The sequence below is a fragment of the Cottoperca gobio genome, chromosome 7, assembly GCF_900634415.1.
Source record: "Cottoperca gobio chromosome 7, fCotGob3.1, whole genome shotgun sequence".
Lineage (NCBI taxonomy): Eukaryota > Metazoa > Chordata > Actinopteri > Perciformes > Bovichtidae > Cottoperca > Cottoperca gobio.
In genome coordinates this window covers 5,356,057-5,379,136 of record NC_041361.1, presented here as the reverse complement: position 1 = coordinate 5,379,136, position 23,080 = coordinate 5,356,057, and the positions used below count along the sequence as shown (strand labels likewise).

Sequence of the window (23,080 nt, the reverse complement as noted above, 5' to 3'; positions counted from 1 at the left end):
ATTGTTTCCTCTTTTTGTTTCTCAAGAGCGATTGTTTCCGTTTCCTCCTGACATGGCACATGACACGCTCTGAAAGAGTTTTGTCTTTTTGTTCAAAGTTATGCACCACTTATATCCATCTGTGCTGTAAACAGAGGTGGGTAGTAAAAGGTACCGCATGCACTTAAGAAACTTTTTGTAAATTGTACTTGCTTTATTTATGCACATTATGTTCAGAGGCTGATGGTCTTCTGACGCCAGGTCTGCAGGCACTCTGGTATATTCTGCAGCCATTAACAATTGAACTAATCTAGCATGCTATCTAATGAGACGATGGCGTAACATTTCATTACAAACCATAAAAGTGACCATAAATACATATTTATGTTCACTTCTTTACCTTCACCAGAGGAAAGGGAAAGTAATGTCATATCCACATAAAATAAAAGTATGAAAGATAGTAATGGCCCAGTATTTTCTTTCTTTTTAGGAAAAAGTTCCTCCTTTTTTCGGATGACACTTTTGTTCTCGAGTAGGTATTTCGATGACTACTTTCACTTCTACTTGAGTACAGTGTTTGGCTACTTGCTTGTAAGGAAGCACAGCACTGCTGTCCATCAACTGGGAGGACAGAGGGGAAGTATGTGATGCTAATACCAGGCTACAGTCAGTACAACTGTGTGACACTCGAGGCTGATAAGGACTAGTATTATTATACTCCAGGCGCACTACACTACTTGATGTACAGTGGGAGAGTGTGAGGCGCTGGAACAATTAATTCAGTGCTGCTATTAATAAAAAGCAGTCAATAACATCCCATTGAGCTCTGACACAGTCTTGGCTTAAGAGAGCAATGGGAGTACAGTTCTGCCAAGACTTTACGTAAGCAGTCAACATTTCCCTCGAGCAATGTCAGGCTGCAAGCTCAGAGGCCAGTCAGTAGGGCCTCTGTCCTGACACCTGCCCGATCCTGTGCTGGCCTGATCGAAGTGACAGAGCTGCAGACCTGCGGAGATACAGGTGAGGGCTGCTGTCACCCCGTCTGTCCAATTGATGGCAACTTGGTCAGGGCAGGGAGAAAAGCAACGGGATGGTGGGGTGCATGTCACTCAGTGCTGCGCTGGATGACAGAACAGCCCATTAGGATAGGGACCGACTTCACAGGTCATTAGGGAAGGCATCACACAGCCACAGCACACAGAGTACTGAGTAATGGGACAGTTGCAGAGGGACAGGAGAGGAGACGAGAGACAGAAAGACTGCGAGCTTTGTTGCAGCATGTTCCGTATAAAACTTGAAATTGTAATAATTTAATAAATGCCAGAGAGTGAAATAATATATATCCTTGCTTGGATTTTTTTGTTGTTAGGAGTTTTGACTGAGGGATATAAAAGAGATTCCCGACAGAGGGCTAAAGAGGTTAGAAAAGCGGACTAAACGCATAAACAATAAGTATAAAATCATTCCCATGCCATCTACCCCTCAGAGCTGTCTCCTTGTTAAAATCTCTAGTTCTCAGTATGGCCCCACTTGCCCTGTAGTCATCATTAAAGAGAAAGACTGGAGCCCAACAGAGGCATCAACACGCATCACTTCTCCTCTGCTCTGAACGCTCCACTCTCAGCAATCCACCAGCCCCTGACGGACTTATTTACTGCACGATGGTGGATTGTGTTTGGCTGCACAGTATACTTCCAAAAGTTCCTTTTATAACCTCTGTCTGTCTACCTGCCCCCATCCCCTCTGACTCTCTCTGGTTCTGACCAGCTCATGGAAACAGCAGAACTTTCTGACCAGTGTGTATGGGCTGGTGTTTCACGAGTGAAGGGCTCAGATGATAGTGTCAGGCTGATGGGACACACTCCAGCTACAGTAGAAGCACTCAAACTCCAAAACAAAGTCTGACAAACTATCCCCTCCATGACTTGATCTTTTAGTTTCACTGTGAAAAAAACAAAACATGAAAAAAGTTTCCTTCAAGCAGCTCCCCAGGCTTTTCCCTGGGGATTGGATAAAAACCCGGTAGAAAAACAAAGAACAGAAACAAAGGAGGGGGAAAAAAAAGTGCTTCTTTTGCACAATTTAAGACCCAAAAGAGATAAACTGTGAGAGTTTTGTAAACAGCGAGGAAAAGCTGATGTCTAGATATCCCAGATAAAGACAGAAGGAAAGTGGGTGCAGGGAATGAAGCAGCGGTCTCCTGGAATGATGTTTTTTGATGAATTACAGCGCACACCACAAGCCCGAGTCTGGAGCTTTGCTATGAGAGAGACAAACTGCGCATTCTGTTGTGACAGAATCTCTGAATTTTAAGCACTCTGCAGCTCGAGCCTTTGCAAAACAACACATTTACACAAACGTTTATTTATTCATGTTTCTTTTTTCTCATACAGGCTTGTACAGACTCGACCTCCAACCCTCACCCTGTTGTGTTTATATTTTGTACTTAAAACTAGCAGTTTTGCAGAAATCTTATACGCCGTGATGGGAGTTAGTTGTTGTTGCCACATTTCAAATCTCGAATGCTAAATGAGGAAAAGCTTATTGAATAATGATTAGGCTTCCAAGGTGTTGCTATTTGTATATTCCTTGTTTTTAAGACATGGATGCAGTTTATTCTTCTTTTTAAGTTTAAACCATCATGTTCTTTCTGGGGTATATGGTATGAACTCCTGTCCTGCCCTTTTGGGCCTGGGAAAAGCAGCATTTCATACTTTCTCCTTATATCTCACAGGAGACCCGGAGTTATTGCTTCAGTAACGATTCTGTGACAAATTGTATTGTTATAAAGAAGCTATTAAAATAGTGCTGAACTTCAGTCAACCTTTCTGAAATGGCCTGATAAAGTAAAGGAAAGGATGAGGAATAATCATTCGTTTCACAGTGAACCCAATGGACCTCACGCTGTGGGAGAGTTTAGCTGCTTAGCTGCTCTGGAGCCTGCCCTGCGTCTAAAGGGGAAACTTCTCAGGGCCAATCAGAGCTGTTTAAATATCTAAAGATTGTATGGCTATAATTACACCAGGGGAACATAAAATAATAATTGGTGAGGATGTGGAGAACAAAGCAGTTATGCTAATGTCTTTCTGCTCTTTATCATCGTCCATCACACCCCCCCCCCCCAATCAGTATTAGCCGGGAAGTGCCCTCAAATCCAAGCTGTACATTCAGAACAAATCTGTGATGCGGTCCATCAAATCTGTCACTTACGCTGACGAGCATCTGAGGGAACGGTCCTCGAGAATTTTCAGCCACGTTGATTGGTGGGATCACCCAGTCCCTCTTCTGCCTTCGTAGACCCTTGGAGCGGTTCAGGCTGGACCCCGAGAACATGATGACAGGAGGTGGTGCTTGGGACGCCTCCTTCCTCTCAGCAGCTTTCCCCTCTTCCTTCGTGACCTTTAAGAAAACACAAGGCTTTATTTAGAAGGCGCGATGTGCTGTTAATGATAACATTAACTGTCTAACGTCTCAAAGCAGAACATTCACAGGACAACAAGACAAACATTTTTGGTATCGTTAATCCTATTAAACAGATGTTTCTAAAATCTTTGTGACCTGTTCATTCTTGTGAATTATTTTGTCATTACCGCATAAACACAGGATAATCAGACTTTGATGCTAATGTTGCTCAAAGACCATTTCTTGAGTTGTTCACTGCTACTGAAAAGGTGCATAGGAACTCAACTGCTCTCCTGTCTGGTTTCCTGTGCTGCGATTTCAATGGTTGCCATGGTGGCAGTTTGGAAAAACTTAAACCATCATGAGCTCAGACGACAAATACAGATTCCATCTCATTAGTGTCTGAAAGTATTGCTCTAAATACAAGTAAATGTGTCATAACAATAACTGTTGTGCAGAGAGTAAGGTAGCTCCTCAGTCTCCTCCATGAAAAACATTCTCTCTTCTGACATCGTGCTGCTGTTGTGCAACAGCTTCTATTATGTGTTTCTGTAACCTACAGTAACTCTGTCATCACCACAGCTGAAGGAAGGCATGATGTTGCTATGGAAACAAAGTGCTACAGATCCACTTACACACTAATTGACTCTTTCATTCACTCGCTCTCTCGCTGACTCGATAGCTCACTCGTTCACTAGCAGTTGGTCCTTCTGCACCTAACTGGTGATGAAGAACAAGGATCCTTCACACACCTCAATGCTCTAAGCATCTGCTTCGATGCTCTGTATGGAGAAGACTTTACAACAAAGACGCGGTATACTGTCAGAGCAAAATGTGGCAGGTGCGAAAACATACTTTAAAGTTGTATTAATAAGATGCTGGGTCTTCATACAGTCAATCAAATGAGTGAATTCTTTGACGGATAACCAGCAGATGTTTTTCAATCACTTCAATTATATTCTTAAGAAAGAAGAGGAAGGTGTATCTTATTCTACGTGTTGGGATTTAGTTGAATGCTTTTTCTTTATCCTGTTGGCCTGATGATAAACCCCTAAACAAAAAAGGAAAAGGGAAAAATTATGCTGTAACAAAAGCAGATTTTAAAAGACTATTTATTCTGTGCAATGATGCTGAATATGAGATAAAAAAAAAATGGCCAAGAGCTGAACAAAAGGCATGTATAATTCATGTTTTAATAATTGTACCATATTAGTTGAAGCTCCACAGCAATTTGGACCTTTATTACAGTAATAAATAAACATAAACTACATGCAATCTTACATGTTCTCTTAGCAAACAAGACATAAACATATCATCTGTTTTACTAAATTCCTTCCTATTGACCACTTTGTCTGTTTGCTCATAAGTTGTTGTTGAGCAGATAACTGTGTTATTTCCCAAAGCATAACACAATGTGTTAAATTACGTTTGTCAAACATCTAAATGAGTTCATTGATCAGGACGGAGCTGTGCAGAGTGAGCACGCACGTCTCTGTGAATCCTTCGTGTCTGTGTGTATATGTGCATGTATGTACGAAAGACTATAAACTCTGGACTTTGTCATTTACACCGGGTATAAAAAGCCTATAAACTCATATTCTCCCATCATACATTTCCCTTACAGGCTCCCCGCGGGCAGAGAGGAACGACCGTCACAAATCTGTCTTTTTTGAAAGATGCTCCAATAAGGAACTTGAAAGGAGCCTATTTTCAATCTCCTTGTGAACATTAACTCACCCACGAGTCAGAAGAGCTACATCAAATGCTGAAGCTATCAGACGTATCACCTATTTAAATTAATGTCCTCATGTGGAAATACTGCAAAACAGATGAAGGTGAACTACAGAGATTCTGCTTCATTACAAATGCGTCCGGAGTGGCTATAAGCACAAACACATGTCGTTGAAAATACAGTAAGAGACCTTTAATTGTGTACCTCTGGGCTAGTGAAGGCACCAGAGTGCAGATAATCAGATATGTTGCCTCTTAATGCAAGTACATTACACATATCGGCACGAGTATCTCAAGGTTACATAGGCTCCATCATCTCGAGGCTTACTTTTTAACTACCACATGCTAAGTGTCCCAGGGGCCATGGTAGATGTGCTGTATATAAGTTATCTAAAGGTTATATCAAATTGGCAATCTGGAGGGCTGTTCTACAGTAAGTTTACCAACATATCTCAGGGTTATGAGCCAGGGAAAACATGTCAAGAATTCAGTCACAAACATCATTGCAGAAGCTATACATTAGTTGCACTCTCTTTCTCAATCACGTTCCTCTGAGCTATGCCTTGCTCCTCTCTGCCCTCCTCTTGCAGTGTTATTGTTTTTCTCTGTCTCTCCTCCCAGTCAGTGGGTCTTGACAGCTCGTCTCAATAACAGTGATTCCTCGAGCACTGAGCCGCGTTAGGCTGACGGTGCACCAGCAGGTAAAACAGCAGCACAGAGCTTCACCTATCACCAGCTCCCCCTCTATCATTCATTCTTTCATTCACTCTTTATTTAGACAGGGTGGTCCAATGATAGCAGTGCATGGATGTACACAGAACTTTAAAGCAAAAGCATTACATTTTATATAGCTTCATATTAAATATGAGGATGCAAAATAGAAAGGGTTGAATATGGCATCATCCAGCATTAAATACAATTAGAAATGTAGCTATATGGCTGCAAATGTACTATGTACTAACATGTGAATCAAGAATTGTGCAAACAGTGTTCTGTAGCAGCACCTACTTGGGTACCCGCAGGTAAAAAGTGTGTAAAACGTAGAAATATTAATAGATTTTAATTTATGGGTAGGGCTAAAAATACATTAGATGCAGACGAGCCGAGAGCAGAGAGTTTAAATCTTTTTATTTTCATCTTTACCAGTAACAGATGTTTAATCACAAATATGAACTAAACCATTGGAAATCACTCGCCAGAGATGATAGGGAAAACTTTCAGTTTCATTTCAGTAAATAAAACAGTGCAGGCAGATCACCTTACATTTACATAATAAGAATGTAGTGTTTTTAATACCTCTTCCAATTTTCCATTTCATATTACTTCTGTGCAATTCAACACTTTCTCTCCAGCTGTTGACATTTGAGAATAAAAATAAAATACAACACAGGGGCGGGCTACAGTGTGGAAGATGGCCATGGCTTCTGGCACATATTGAAAGTGTAGGGGTCCTACACAATGTAGTCTATAAAAAGTGTTTTCTCTTTATCTCTTTCTGTTTGTTCTTGCCTGGTCAACGTCTCAGAGGGTTGGCTTGTATCTGCCAGCGGAAACAATGCTTTCAAGGCTGACTTCATTAGATGGACGCCCAGGAGAAAAGCTTTTAAGGCTGCTTTAAAGGAAATGTGTCAAGCAACCCGGCATATGGTGTGTATGCGTTTGTGTGGGCGGGGAGGGAGGGGTGTGGAGGTGCATGGGCTAAGGTGTCATGTTCAGTTTCATCAACCAAGCGCTACATTTCAGACGCCATGTACTGTGTAATCCAGGGCTCTTTCAGTAACAGCGTAGAAGGAGAGGTGGTTACGCAGAGAAAAGCATGTGGTATGATGCTGAAAGAAACAAATTTGGACTGTCAAATAGTTGCAATTTGAAATATGATACTAGTCGCTTTGTTTGTATTCTTTTTGGTGCTGGGAAAGTAGTGCTCAGTGGGTCTATCTTAGATTAACAGTAAGTCTGAACCAAAACAGTAAAGTTGTGGGTTGTATGAGCAAAACAATCAGTTATAAAACGCTTAAAAGCTCTGTCGTGGTCTGCGGAGTGATAATTCTCTGTGGGTTTGTCACTATGAGAGCCACCTTTTACACACACTTAGTCATCTGATCCATTGTAAACACAGAAATATTGATTACATCAGCTTTAAATGCAGTTAGTGTAACAAACTGGTCTAGAAAGTATATGGCAGTAAAAAGTTAAAATTGTTTTTGTGTCCATTTATTAGTTGAGGGAAAGCAGCAGTTCCTCTTTCGACCACTAAGGGAGCTGAAACCCCTGAAACTGAAGCAAACTTGATCATACTCACGAGCCTGAGCAGCTTGTTCTAATGCTCAGGGCCCAAACAGTACCAACGACCTATCCTCCTCCTCTTTAACTGTGTTCTGTATAAGAGACATACTAGCCCTCCAAACACACATATTGCAATACTCCATGTTCACTGTACTGTGTGACAAGTTCACTGAAACATGCACATGATCCATTTAGTCCATATTCAGGAGACCAACCTCTGCCAAGCGCAACATGCATGTGTGCACAAACAGGGTTTGTCAGCAGAGCGGGATGAGACAGATGTGAGCTGGGTCTGGACAAATGTATTCTTTTTCTTCAGAGAGAGGAAGGCTTAGTGCGGTTGACTGCAGGGGTTGGTTGCCCCACATCCCACCAGTGCGTTGTGGGGAGGCAGAGGTGGGGCGAGACGTGTTTGGGATGAAATGAGGGGGATGAGGAGAAGAGTTGTCAGAAGCAGATGTGGCCCCCCCTCCCCTCCCCTTGCCTAAATAAGTCATGCTCCAAATCCTTTTATCTACACATGCTAACAGGTACTAGTGAGTTCCCTGAGGAGAGAAGTAGAGAGAGAGAGAGAGAAAACAGAGAAAGAGAACGAGAGATGGAGAAAGGGTTGTGCCCATCACTGCTGCAAAAGGCTTAAATGGGCTTTTCTCTAGCCAATGTGTAATTCTGATCAAACTGTGCAGTTCTGATTCTCTGAGGTGACGAAATTGATTAAAAAAACAGGTTAAGCGAAGATGTCTGTGCACTTATTCAAACTATCATGAAAGATGGAGGATAAGGAGCAGAAGCAAACTGGAGTCAGATATCAGAAGTTTTAACGACAGCTCCACCGATCCCAGAGATTTAAAGGTTGTGTTATTTCCTTCGATCCAGCGCAGAGGACGGCGTACACTCTTTGGCATGCAACCCTGCACTGCTCCAATCATAAGACACGTCATGCCCTAAACAAAGACACAACCACACATCGACCCTACACAGCAATTAAAACGTTACGCAAAATCTGCATAATTCACACTTGATCCAACATATTCTCTTATAAGAAAAACAAAAACACAAACAAATAACATTCTCGCACACACACCCGACACACACGCTTACGCACACTAACGCTATGTGAACAGGAGTCAGTGAGTATGAAATGGATGCAGCCCCCCAGCCCTGGTGCCATCAGCTTTAGCCAGCTGGCGGTGGTCCCAGCTCTTCCCCTCCACGCCACTGCCTCCCCAAAACCCTGCACGCTTTGATATCAGCCAGCCCCTGGCTACCCAGACATCTGGAAGTTATTATTCAACAGAGCACTCCACAAAGCGGCATTTCCATAATGAAACATCACATTTTGTTTCAGCGCCCTGCTTTCTGTTCCTGCTTGCGTTGCATTCATGTTTGTTCCAATGTGTAGCGTATTTCTGACCTTTGGCCCTGTCGAGCTCTGTAATTGTTCGAATAGCCAGTCATTTGACCTTTAACACATTGTTGTTTAATACTGAAGCTCACACCATACTAACCAGTGAATCACTTGAAGCAGCTAAGCTACAATAGGGTGAGAATAAAGGCCAACATATTCAGACCAGAACAACATACTCATATTTACACCCACTCCCACTGTTAGATCCTTTTGTTGGCCAATGTCCCACGCTGCCTCCCTATTTGTTGTTGTTACAATTATATTTTATTACTGACTTTGTGCCATCTGTAATGTTCTGGCCATGCACACTACAAAATAAATAAAGCTGGTTTTAAATAGTTTTAAGTGCTGGCTCTCCAAATATAAAAACTCCAAGTAATTAAACGATTGGAAAACGTTGACACCTTCAATAAATCAAAAATAACCTGGCTTGTGCATCAGAGAGGTTTTGCATTGATTTTTTTTTCATCTTTTGCTTCTGATTAACTCAAGACTCAAAGATGATGGAAGTATAGTTCAAAATGTATTCTGAAATCCATCTAAAATGTTGCCAAAATCTCTGTGTTTACAATTCTGACTTGTGTGAGAGTGTCTTTCTGGCTAAACACTGAAATAAGGTGACGTCTCGTGAGGGGGTCTGCTGCCCTCAGACCTGGTCTACTAGAATTTTTGAAATTCACATAAATTCACGAGAGCAGTTTCTTAATAATATACTAAATAGTAACATCGGATACATTTGTTATTTCTGCATCGACATGTTTTATTGGCCACTTGAGGGCAGCAGAAACAAGTGAACACAACACTGACATATTATCTCCTTTTAAACTGATAAACTTGTTAACACACATCTAGCACATCCAGAGCAACATCATGTGTTTGGACTCGTGTTCACCGGCCCCTGATGAACGTAAGCCCACTATTCACTCTGCATTCATCTGTGTCTTTAAAGCTTTTTCACTGAAAACAGCTGCCGACACGATGAGAACAGTGAGATTGAATAAGTATAACTGTTTTAGTCAAATATTTTCCCGCTGTTTTAAGCTGTTGTTTGCCTACCAAGACTTAGTGGATCCTGGATCAGTCATTATGTCTCGTAAGTGATACACCTGTCCTGTCTCCTGCATGAGATGCCTAGAATTGCACTTTGTAAGTGAACACTAATTATGTGTGTAGTCGTTACCTAATCTGATCAACACTTGTGCTGATATCAGATCTGGCCTTGTGGTTCTGAAGTCATGGGGACGGTTGAGCTCAGGCTGTTCAATCTGCACCTGACCTCTGACAGCTTTTAAGTAGAGGATGACGAGTCAAGGACCCCTGGGGTATCCAAGGCGCAGGATGTTATCCAAAAACAGCTTATGGCTGAGGGGAATCATGCTCCCCCCGCAGTTTTATTCTATCACTTTCAGCAATGTGCTGCTGCTACTTCTTGTTGATCCAGTCTCAGTCTCTCCTTCTCTCTCTCTCTCTCTCTCTCTCTCTCTCTCTCTCAAACCCCAAGGAGTATTGACCTGATTCTTGGCTGTTGCTATCACCAGACCACTGGGGAGGATAATTGAAATTTGAAGCATGATATTTGCGTGTCTGTGCATGTGCTCAATAAGAGTAAAACTCACCTCATTTTCATTTAGTTGAGGTGATGGTGGGTCAATTAGGGCCAGTTGGATCACAGTCTCCCAAGCATGTGTGGTTGGACCACCTGCTGTTAGTTTAAACTGGACTGGTTCGTCCAGGCTGGCTCCCTCTCCCTGGGCAAAGATAGACCCATCTGTCCGCACGCTGAAGATAGGATCACTGCTCTGGAAAACCACAGCTTCATTCCCCACGCAGTCATCGAACTTCACTGTAGATAAGAGATTTGAGAAGATTTATTATATTATTCATTAAAGCATATATAGTGTCGTCACGTGACAGTTGACCTGCAAGCACACACATACAGTACACCTATAGTACACACACCTCAGTAGAGGAAGTAGGGAGGGACTACCTGGAGAGATTGTATCATTGTGCCTGGTTTGACTCTGGTGCATCTCACCATTTGTCTCCATTAGTTATAGGTCAAAACATCACGAGGAAAAGACTCTTGAGGATTGCTCCCTAAAGCTGCCTGTGACAAAAACTGCCACATGATGTGTTGTGCTGTTACTGTAGAGGGGGTGAAACATTGATCTTATATAATTGACTAGTAATTAAATACAGAGAGGAAGACAAATAAAACATAAAACAAATACAACTGGTTACTTTTTGAAGAAATTCATAGTACAAGGGAAACTAAATGATGTACCTACAGAAGCATAACATTCAAATGATCATCAGCCCCTTTTGCATACACCGTACATTTATATTCTTAAATAACAAAACTGTACTGTCAAGAAATATTGATTTCACTGGTGTTGTGGCATTTTAACGGTACTATGTTTTTTCCTTAGTGACAAAAATGATGCTTTTAGCTTTAAATCTGAAGGCCTAATCGATCTATTTCTAGTCTTTCCCCAGTTATCTCTGGCAGCTCAGCCATGAGGTCATGTGCCTTCACCATGATTGCTGCACAAACTGTCCCATCCTCTTCTCTCTACACTTTGTGTTTACACTGAGACGAGATAAACTGAAGACGTATGAAAACCACAAACACTGCAGTACTTAACACATCACCATCTCGCCGTAAAATATATTTTAGGGTAATGGCTTGAGGAAGATGGCCAGGTTTATTGCACCCATTTTCTTCAAAATGCTAATTTGACATCGCAGCTACCCATTTTCTAAAGCTTTCTTTCACACATGCATGGGTTTTTATGTCAGTATACAGTGAAAATGTGCTTGAGGAAACTTAAAACCTGCTTGCGATAGGTGCTATGTCTGCTTACATTTATGTAAAATATCTGTTGTTGCGTTGCACTGTAGTTGACAGTGATTGATTTGAACAGTGCGTCTGTGTATCTTAATTCAGAATCCCACAGTTTTCTCATACGTTCTCACATCTAATGGCCCAGATCCACTTTTATCCTCCTTATTGGCTCATTGTGTTTGTATGAGAACATAAAAACTTCAAACTAGAGTTTTCACCTTTGTCATTAGTACAGCCCATTTAATACAGTCACACTAAACCAGTCAGTGCTAATAACAACTCTTCAGGGACTCTTGTCTTCCTGCACTTAGAGGGCATGGCCTGTTTGTAAGTATCTGCACAGTATGTATATTTAGGAAAGTTAATTTCGATAAATAGAACCGAAAGGACATAAATCACTAATTTTACTTTTCACACATTTTGTACATTTTGACAGCAAATAATAATAAAATAAAAAAACTCCCTCACATGTGTTTGTCTCTGAATTAGTGTTTCACGATAGTATGAACATATCCACATGTCATGTAAACATTGTGTGTGAATTAAAGCCCGACAAAGACACCATATACTGTACAGAACCAAGGAGAACAGGGCTCTGATTGTATTGAGAGAAATAATAGTTTTACTGGAACAGAAAATGAAATGACCCAAAATAGCCATTTGTATGAGCGGAGACTAAATGAAACTTAAGCCTCAATCATCAGAGCATCCTCGCTCTATACACAACATTTTGATTGCAAGCTGTGGCAAGTATGCCGCAAATGAGCTTGAAATATAAAACATGTCCCTTTCCACCTGCTTCAAAACTGAACATTACGTATAATACAATAAGTAGGAGATATGCTTCTCCAGCATGGGACAGAGAAGCCAGAGAAGAAATCTTTAAGACACGAAAGAAAATCTCTGTGTCGTGTTGTGCTCTCCGGGGTTGACATGAAACACTTTCTATCACATTAAGATGGCACCGTATAGTTCAGTATGGAGCTTTCTGCGTTGCCAGTGCACTCTTGTGTCTGATCTCTTATGAGACTTTCACCGAGTTCATGAGAAGATGAGAAGACGAGTCACAGACAAGTGTAGCCTGTATTGGCCACATCCTCATCTCCTTCCTCCCTCACGGCACCCGCAGCCTTTCCTCTGTCGGATTACAATGTCTAGACGGCATATTGTAACCCTGAGCTGAAGGCCATAACTCACTGCAGTATCTTCTCTTCCTCTCTTCCCACGTCTCCACAACAGCTGAAACAAGGCTTCTATTACAGAGAGTAAACTGCGAGTAAATCTGGCTTTTTGTTCCGTCTGGCCTAAATATGCCTGTGATCTTGTCAGTACCCTTCTCTCTAAGGCTAGATGTCCAGACCGCCACTCAGAGCTGAGTCAGCTCATCAACAACACTGAATGTAGCAGGTGCTGCACAAATGTCCTGGTCTAGACAGGAGGAGACAGGACATAAGAGATGGATTACATCAACACAAAAGGCAGAAAGGCCTCTGCTGTTTATCAAATAGTTTTTCTCTTTGTGTAGCTGACCATGTCAGTTTCTTGGTTTGTCACATTGTCTTTCATTTCGTCTAATCCTAGTTCATATCTTTTACCATTATTTTTGAAGATTTTCAAAGATTCAATTTGGAAGGTGGGGGCGTAACAATAACAAACACCAGTTGGCAAACATGTATCTGTGCAAATAGATTTTTGTCAGGCTGCCTGATTATAAAATAATAAGAAAGTCAAAAATTAAACTGAAAGCATGCTTTATTTTATTTCTAAGTCCTTGTATCTGTGAAACAGTCGAACAGTGCGAAAAAAACAAAAGCAGCAGGTGGTCTGTTGTCCCTTCCCTCACTGTCCTCATATTATCTTCTCGTCTCTCTCTGAGCTAGGCACGCAGCCACCAGTGCAGCAGTGTTGCGGTCATGGCTGCTAGAGGCCTGTAGGCTGAGGCTTCACACTGAGGGGAAGGGTAGTCAAAGGGGGGGGGGGGGGTGATCAACCGCATTAAAGACATCCGTTGCTGCAGTGGGTAGGACCTCATGGCGATAATGTCCTGGATTCAAACATGTGTGTGAAAGGTTGAGCGACTATATGTGACAGCGCTCTGATGGACCGGGGACCTGCCCAGGGTGCCGGCTTACATCTAAACCTGTGTCAAAGTTAATACATAGAACCTGTATCACATTTGTATTCCTCAATTCTTTACTTCTTTTCTGCTCAGAGGCACTAATGGTGATGGTCAGAAATGCTGTAGGGTCGCCTCAAGCTAAGATCTCTATTGTGGAGATTTAATATGCTGCTTACTATTTGTTTATTGGTAAAACAAAAACCTCAAAAAAAAAATCTTTACAGGAAAATCGGTAAAAGAAACGATTGATGAGCCAATAAATACTGAGGTAAGTAGTAGATGCTGTAGTTGCAAAAGTGTATAATCAGTTCCTGTGTGTGTGTGTGTGTGTGTGTGTGTGTGTGTGTGTGTGTAGGCATTTATTCTCTATGATTGGCTGCATGTCTCAACAATGACAAGCTGAACTAACTGCACCAATACCCACACACAAATGGAGTGACAGGCTGCGCAAAGAGTACCCAGAGGGTCTTGTTCTTGCACCAATTAAAGAAAAAGGAAAATATGGTGCCAATTTTACTCCTCCATCAACACACCCACACACACACCCACACACACACACACACACACACACACACACACACACACACACACACACACACACACACACACACACACCTCCAATAGCTCCTCTTTCACACAGTTGGGTCGTTACTGCTATAAGAGAGATTATAAAATCGGCCAGCAACAAAGCAATGAAGCCCAACGGCACAGTGCTGCACATTAACAAGTCGTCTAAAGCAGTGGCCCAGGTTGTGCATTGATCTGGCAAATAACACAGACACCCCAGTGTGGCAGGCAGCCAGCCCAGCACTATTCCACTGTATATGTGAACAATGTGAACAGTCACACCGCAGTTACAAATGCTACCATGCTATATGTGCGTTTCCACGTAGGGAGGGAACATGTTCCATGATTTCTTTATCACAATTGCTTGAAATGTAGTGAAATGTTGCTTTAATATTACACCCCCCCTCCTCCCCCCAAACTAAATCTTTACATTTTCCTCACTTTTCTAATTAAAGTTCTCTTCTCCCCCCAACAAGACAAGGACAAGGAGGAAAATATCGCTAAAAAGAGTTGTGACCTTCTTGTGGTGTTCTCTGGACAGCCTGACAGGAAGTAGGTGACAAGTGTTGAAAGGGAAGTGAGAAAGGGATACAGTCAGGGGAGAGAGAAAGCTGAGGAGTGACAGAGAGAAGGTGAGAGGCGAGGGGGTGGGGGGGTGGGGGGGGGGTGGGAATGGAAGGGCGTGGGAGAGGGAGAGAGATTGATAAAAGGATGGGGTGTGTGGAGGTGGCAATCAGAGAGACAGGGAAATGAATGAAAGACCATTAGAGAGGAGAAAGGCAAGAGGTGAAAAAGCTCATAGGCAAATTGCAGTAGCTAAAGTGGCGATCTCCAGAGGCAGCAGAGTTTATAGCTGCAGCCGTTTAAACTGTTCAAAGTGTGGTGCATTGAATGCATCAGATGTGCTCTACACAACAGTATAGAAAACACTCTTACCAGTCACGATCTCTGCTACAATCAGGCCCATTGAGAACAAGACAAGAGGAAGTAGAAAGAGGATGATGAAGAGGAAGAGGAGGAGCAGAGAGAAATGGGAGTCTAGGTGGAGGAGGAGGATTGGGAGCGCAGTGGACGGGGGCCTGGCACTGGGATCCTGGCTCAGTGAACGGGCTCTCTCACACACAGGCACATTGGAATGGATGGGATGCTCAGATGGCTGTTTAAACAGGTTAATTGGGCTGGCCTCCCGAGAGATAGGGACAGATGGATAGATGGATAGAATGAAAGAGGAGAGAAAGAGAGAGCAAAAGAGCGACAAAGGGAGAGCGATGGAGCTCAGAGAGATGGAAACAGAGGGCGGGATAAAGAGATGGCTGGTGAGAGAGGAGTATGGCTGCTGATCAGAAGCACCATGGGGAGTGTGCAGTCTAATCAGAGCAGAGCGGAGCTCTACAGCGGGCTGGGCCCTCAGTGACTTACTAAACAGAGCCAGGTCCACTGTTCACTACTGAACTACTCCTACGAAGGGAGACAAACTCGTGATGGAAGGGAGTTTAAAGCAATTTTAGAATCCCCTCAGGGAGCCGGTTCATTGGAGCCAATGTTGGGGACCGGCTGATCTCTCCATCCTTTCCAGAAACCTAAAAACGCATGATGGCAGTGACCAGCTCACATTACAAATCCCCCCTGAGAGGGAACATCCACTCGACACAGCTGTTTCAAACTTTGTATCACCATCATGAATGAAGTGTGGAGACAACACATCAAGCCAAATATCCTTTTTTCCTAATTATAAAAAAAACAAAAACAGATGTTTGATAAAGAACGAATATATTAAGTGTAATCACTGATAGCTCACCTGGTGGAGCGGGAGCCCCATGTACTATTACTTTTTTAAATAAATTCCAGTCGTAAGTATCTTCTTGTTTTTGTACTTTTCATGGAACAAACTTGTTGTTTCCCAGTTTCTGTTCCTCTAAACTTTACCGGTCTTGCTTATACAGCAACCCTGTTCTACTGCAGTGGTCTGTGTACCATAAAGTGAAAGTAGAGTGTGTGTCCTGGATATGGATGCCCTGTGGTGTCTTATGCAAAACTAAGCAGCTTTATTCTGTGTTTTGTTTGATTGAACACAAGTACACTTTTCTTCACTGCTCCGCTTTCTCTGGGTGAAAATCCAAAATGTCAGCATGAGATATTAGGCTGTAGATGCAGCAAGGCAACTTTTAACCCCAAAGCACCTCTCTCTGTATTCTAAAAAATCCTGTTATTACTTTCGTTCCACATTAAATTTTAAACGAATGAATGAGAGAAGGCTGGGAAACAAGGAAGGGCTTGAGGCAAACACAAAGCTAATAGCTGTATGCCTGTGCCTGCTTTGTAAATATGTGAGCACTCCTGTAAGTGTGGAGGTCATACGCCTCCTCAAAACACCTGCGTTTATTCTAAACCTCTCTGTCAACTAAGGTTAAAAAGAAGTTGAGTGGACAGCATGGTGGTTTATATATATGTAGTTCAGCAGACTTGTTAAAACATTTTTTTTCAGTTTAATATTTATGCGTTTCAGTGCAAAGTTGAATTTTTTTAATTAATTTTTTTAATGGAATTAGTACTAATGCTTGCCGTACCTGTATTCTGAAGACCTACACTGCACATTTGATGTGAAATGAATTAATTAGCATCTAGATTGGCTCTTCTCAAAGCTGAGGCGCTGCTGGATGGCTAATCAAGGGGCTGCTGCTGTAACTGTGGCTGAATAGGGTTGGAAGGGGGTCGACTAGTGCTAACAGGCTGGCTGATCTCAGAGCTGCTGGAGACTTGGCATTCACACCGTTGGCTGGTAACAGACTTAATTATGTTTGTCTGTACACCTACTTTGAGTTCAGCGTTGTGTGTCAGTTGTTCAAACTTTCTGCTCTGTGAAACTGTCAAATCAACATTTAGGGAAGCAGTCAGGCTGGAAAAGATACAATTCAACAGTTTTTGGCATTTCCCAGGCTGCTGGAAGCCGACACACACAGTGGGGTTTTCCTAAACTTCACTACAGTAGGATACACTAAATTGAATCTCAACATGGACTCTAGAATGGACGTTAGATGTTCATTCCTAATGACTGCTTCTCTGTCAGTGTTGTGCATGTGTCAATAAAGAACTTAAACTAAACGTACAGCAGTCTACAGGCTGATAGTTGGGGGAATATACTGTTATTCATAATAGTGCAAATAATCTAAGCGTACATTGTTCTCCTGTATTTGTGTATGTATTGCAGAATGTAAGTACAGCAAACCACAGTGCATATGCAGGAGAATGTTTAATCCTACGAGTCAACATTGCACAAGGACACAAGCACATTCATATACATATTCACAGAGGCCGACCACAACGACATTGTTTTTGACTAATCAGCAACTCTCTAATGACTGATTAGTATTCCTCTAAACAAGCGTAGAAGTGTTTGATTGGCCTTCATCAATTCTCCGCCATCTCTCCCAGGAAGGAGAACTGAACATTTGCTCGAGCTGACATCAGGAATCCAAACAATCACAGTGTGCTACTGCCTGTATGACTCAGAAAAACAAGGAAAGGCTAAACTATATATGAACACACAACACTTACAAATGCCTGTAACCATGGCCGCAACACATCTTTTCACGAAAAATGAGAAAAACCAACATAAACAACACCAGTCGCACACATAAATACACTATAGAAAGTGTTTTAACCACCTCAATAGGTACAGGATTTCCTGTAATTATAATAAAGTAGTTCCACCTCCAGCGTAATCAAAACCAAATCCACTCGTATTCATTCGGTATTGTTTTTACTAAAACCCCCTTCTTCTCGTCTGCACTGTGTGTTTGCGGTGCGATATGAAAAAAATGGAAGACAGACTAAAAGAGAGCAAAACAGCAAGAAAGAGAGAGAATGAAAAAGGGAGAGAAATGTCTTTTGGCAATTAGGGCTGGCTTTAGTGGTGATTAGGAGAGAAGGCAGTGGAAGAGAGAGAGAGAGGGATCAGGCAGAATAAAGCCTCTCCCAGGAAGAGAAAAGCCCCTTTGTAGAAAAAAAAAGAAAAAGAGGATGGAATAACAGCAGAATGAAAGTAAGCACAAACTTCCCCAACTTTCTTTACAGTCGTGGTATGTGCCGTGCAGCACGTTTAGTTACTCTGGAGCACACCCACACAAGAACACATAGTTAACACAGACACAAGGTATTTACACAGGAAACCACCGCTCATATCTGTGCGATGTTACCCTGCCATTCTGTGGTTATATGGGAAACAACAACAACAACAACAACTCTAAAACACTCTGGCGGTTGCGGTCCAGCGAGTTTTCTGGATTCATAGCCTACAAATTCAATGGCGGACTTAAAAAGATACAGGATATCTGAGCCTTGGCACAGATTTCGTATCACTGTTGTATGTACAACTTCCCTGCAATGCCTAAAGCCCCGCAGCAAGAGATCTGATGCAGTCCAACAGGACGTCAGCAGACTGAGGTTAGAATGTGTGTGTGTTTGTGTAACACGGTGTGGCGTCTGCAGGACTGCTCTTGGCTATTGAGGCTGAGAGATGATGCTGGCGGTGGTGGTAATATAGACTGGAGTAAGACTGAGTCTTTGAGTCCTGAGTCCTAGAGTGTACAGTGTACTCTGAGAGGGACTGCTGTCGTCAGTCATTTGCATCAAGTCAGGTTCTGCAGGATTTAGTTTTGCTTTCATGCATTCTAATTTTGCTAACCTTACTCCACCCCTTTTGTCTGCTCAGTCCAACCTCTCTTATGTCCATCAACCTCTTCTGTAACAGCTCCCAGTCCCCACCCTAACAACTGCATCACTTATAATCTCTGTCACACTGGAAAACACGAGGAAAATTGCAGATGCACAAGTATAAAAGAAAAGAAAAGCTTAGTACAAAGCCATAAAAAACAAAGGCGTCAACTTTGCCTTTATTTCAGTGTTTGCCTGCAAGCATCAAATATGCTTGTTGTAAAGAAAAATAAATAATTTTCATATTGTTTTCTCAAGCTTCCCCAAGGAAGCAAACCGCACAAAATTGCTTTCCCCAACTGCTGGAGGAAATAGAGGCTGTATTTCTCAAATCTAATCAGCATCTCTCCATCAAAACTTTAAGAAAGGGTTCTGTTTTTTTCAATTGTATGGGGTCAGAGCATAAACCACAGTATTCCCTCAAGCCAATAAACCGTGGAAAAACATACATGTAATTACACAATCCGTACGGAGGATAAGGAACACGCTTTTTTCAGTAGTAAGAGGTTCTATCTTTTCTTTTTTTCCCTTGAAAGATAGCCATCAGGCTGTGATCCCTGAAATCCCCAGGCTGATGGTGGACTACGAAGGCTGAACCATGCAATTAGTGGGTCTGAAGTTTCGCTCGGATAAGAACTGAGCAGAAAGTTCAACAAACGGCCAAATCAGTGACATGACTCCAAGAATGAGTAAGAACACTAAAAATACAGAGCACTAATTATCAAAAGAGATCGTAGAACTGCAACACTATGAAGTAAATGATGCATGGACTTCTACACGTTACACTTTGTAGTTAAACTTTCATTACTGTGTATTGATTTCACAGTTTTTAAGCTAGAACTGGATCAAACACTACTTGATGATTGCTCCTGTATTAACCACTTAAACTTCAAAAGTCTATAAATAGCATAGTATAGTAGAGATAATGTCCTTTACCTGGCGACTACATTACCCATAATGCATCTTGACTGCCGACGTGTTGGGGCTGGGTGAGCCACTAGCCCCTAGCAGAGGTGTGGCTATAAAGGTCGGGTAATCTCACTTTTTTTCTAACTCAATAAACCAATAAATGAACTAAATAAAATGACAAAAAACACCTCAAAAGAATCGGTCAAACAAACCCAACCCTACCGTAAACAGACTAGAATGTGTGAAATCGGTGGAGTTGACTTGAGATAAGAATAAATTGCATGCTTCTAATTGTGGTAAGATACTATGATTCAACAAACGACAGAGCTGACCTGTGTGTGTGTGTGTGTGTGTGTGTGTGTGTGTGTGTGGGTACATCTGTGTGTACATACAGAACTTGCGTATGTGTGTGTATAAACCTGCAAGCTAGAGTATAGTGTCATCAAGCAAGCAAAAGGCGAAACATTAGTCACTGATGATTACTAACAACATCTTCCTGAGGGCATCTGTGCCACTATCATGTGAGTACACAATGTTTTTCTATTATGTAGCAGCTCTGAACCTTCTTGTGAGCTGAATGAGCGGCGTTTACAGAGAAGTGACAGATGGGTCTTAAAACTGTCAGCTAAATGTGTCTAAGGGCTTACAAACAATAACAGGGTTAGGGTTAGCCCAAAGAATGACAGAGCCGAGTGGTTTTAGTGTACTTGTGTGTCCACATTGATGCGTTTGTGTGCACACACACACACACACACACACACACACACACACACACACACACACACACACACACACACACACACACACACACACACAGGTTGAACGGTCCAAGTATCTCTCCTGTGGGTGAAAGTGTGAAATACAGGTACGCTTTACTGCAACTGTTGATAAGGTGCACACTGATATGTCAGGTAACACCTATACACAGGCAAACATCTTTAAAGCCTCTCTCAAACACTCACCCACACACACACACACACACACACACACACACACACACACACAGTATAGGGAGAGAATGACAGAAGCTGGGGGCTGAAGGAAGCTGGCAGAGAAGGGCTCCCAGAGGTACAAACACAGACAGAAGCCTAACAGCCCACCCTCGCCCCTACCGTCCAAAAACAAATCTTCCAGCACACACAAACAAACACATATGCTTTGCAAACAAATGCACATTTATCATTTGTCAGACTTGTGTACGCGACGCTAACCTTCATTCTAGCTAATTGTTGTGCAATCCAGCAGGAGAAGGCCCTGGAGCGCTATTTGAGAGGCCATGTGGTGTGTGTCTTTGTGTCTGCTTTCATGAGAGGAGGACAAGTGTGTGTCTGTGTTTGTGTGAGGGACATAGGCATACATAAGCAAGTGAATCAGTGTGTGTGTCTGCTTATGGTACGTTTTGTGTGTACGGGGTAAATAAATTAGCAGTGCTAGCAGGTTGCTCTGACAAGTCCTGTTAATGAGAACATCCTCCAGAGCCTTTTGGGCCGAGGAGAGCAACCAGAGGCCGTGATCATCTGTTCAGCCTGGAAGATGGTGTGGAGGGAGGGAGGCTGCAGAACGGCAAAAAAAAGCCTACACAATTAGGCCGCACCATCTGCAGGAGAGGTGCTAATGTCTAGTTTGAACTATGAGCAGAGGAAAAATTACTTTACAGTAAAAAAAATAAATTAAAAAAAAAGTAGACCCAGAGGTAATGGAATAAAGTTTTTCGTAGACGGCTGGATGTAAACTAAATTGAACTAAACAAGATCTTGCATTTTGACTGTGCATTTGCACACTGTGCACTCATAATACTAAAACACATGTGGCACTTAGAAGTCAGAAAGCCCCTCAAGGCAAACATGCTTTAGTGATGTACAGCATTGTAGCAATGTCAAAAATTGCCAAAGGCATGTTGTCCCCATAGGATGTTTGACAGCTCCATTTGACTGAGTGAAAGTCAAACATGTTATTATCAAGCTGTAACGTTGTATTGCAAATGTGTGATGTGAAAGAATACAACACTTTGAACTTTAGTCTGTCAAAGTATCAGGTGATTTATGTACTGTGTATTGTATACATGCAGCTATATGTCTCGGTTGGGGCTGGACGATAATTCAATGTGAACTTTTTATCGTCTTCAAATGTGATTATTTCATGATGAAATAATATATTGAGAGATTGTGATACACAATTACATTTTAAATTGATAATAGCAAGTACATACTGAAAATCTGAAATATTTTCGAAGGAATATCATTTGAAGATTGCGTCTTTGTTTATACATTACTCCAGAATACAAGAGTGCAAACAGCTCAGCACGAGGTTCTCCCTGCACATTAATGGTGGAGAATCCTGAACCTCAATGTTGGTTATAATGAATTGTGAGTAGTGTTTTTCAACAGCAGTGTGCAGGATGTTCTTCATTCAGTCATGTATCTTTATTGTTTAACCCCTGCATGCGTACACCCAAGAGTTCTGCTCATGGCCATACCATAGTGTCGTTAAATCAAACTATTGTAAGTGTGTGCATGCATGTAAACATAGTCTGCGTACAGCTGGAAATATACATTTCTCACTTGAATGTTCTTCATCAAATGAGAAAATACTCAGTACTTTTAATTAGTCAATAATTTAATTCACACAGGAGTGTATATGTGTATATATGTGGCTATTTTATATAGACAATTTATTAATTTACTGAATTACCAGAAAACATGTACGCACACGCACGCGCACGCACACACGCACGCACGCACACTCGTGATAACTTGCCAATTTGGCTACAGTTGACTCACCTGCACCTGGCTTAGTGAGGCAAAGCCAACTGGCTCCTCATGAGTTTGGAAAATCACAAACCAAGTAGAGGGGTTTAGAAATGCATGAGGCGCTTCGCTGTGTGGCATTACCATGATTCATCTTCACAAAACTGCAAAAGCTTGTGATAATCTCTTTAGCTAATCCTTGCACGCTTCAGGAAAACATGCATGGAGAGAGTGAAGGGGTGGTTCTTTAACCCTGAGGGGGGGAAAGGACTGAACCGGGTGATGGTGCCGGTGTGGGTGATACATGGTCAAAGTAGGAGGAGTGTGTTTCTTATGTACTGTGTGTGTGTGTGTGAGTGAGTGTGTGTGTGTGT

At 42.1% G+C, this 23,080-nt stretch overlaps 1 protein-coding gene across 1 annotated transcript in view; it reads right to left on the bottom strand.

The window, feature by feature from the left end:
• The window catches only part of LOC115011156 (cadherin-4-like), a 195,819-nt gene that overhangs the window by 52,946 nt on the left and 119,793 nt on the right, over positions 1–23,080 (bottom strand). The window contains exons 4-5 of the mRNA XM_029436164.1: positions 10,423–10,649; positions 3,190–3,378 (exon numbers count right to left, since the gene is read on the bottom strand). Coding sequence (XP_029292024.1) covers positions 3,190–3,378; positions 10,423–10,649 — 416 coding nt within the window. The remainder of the gene's footprint in view (positions 1–3,189; positions 3,379–10,422; positions 10,650–23,080) is intronic.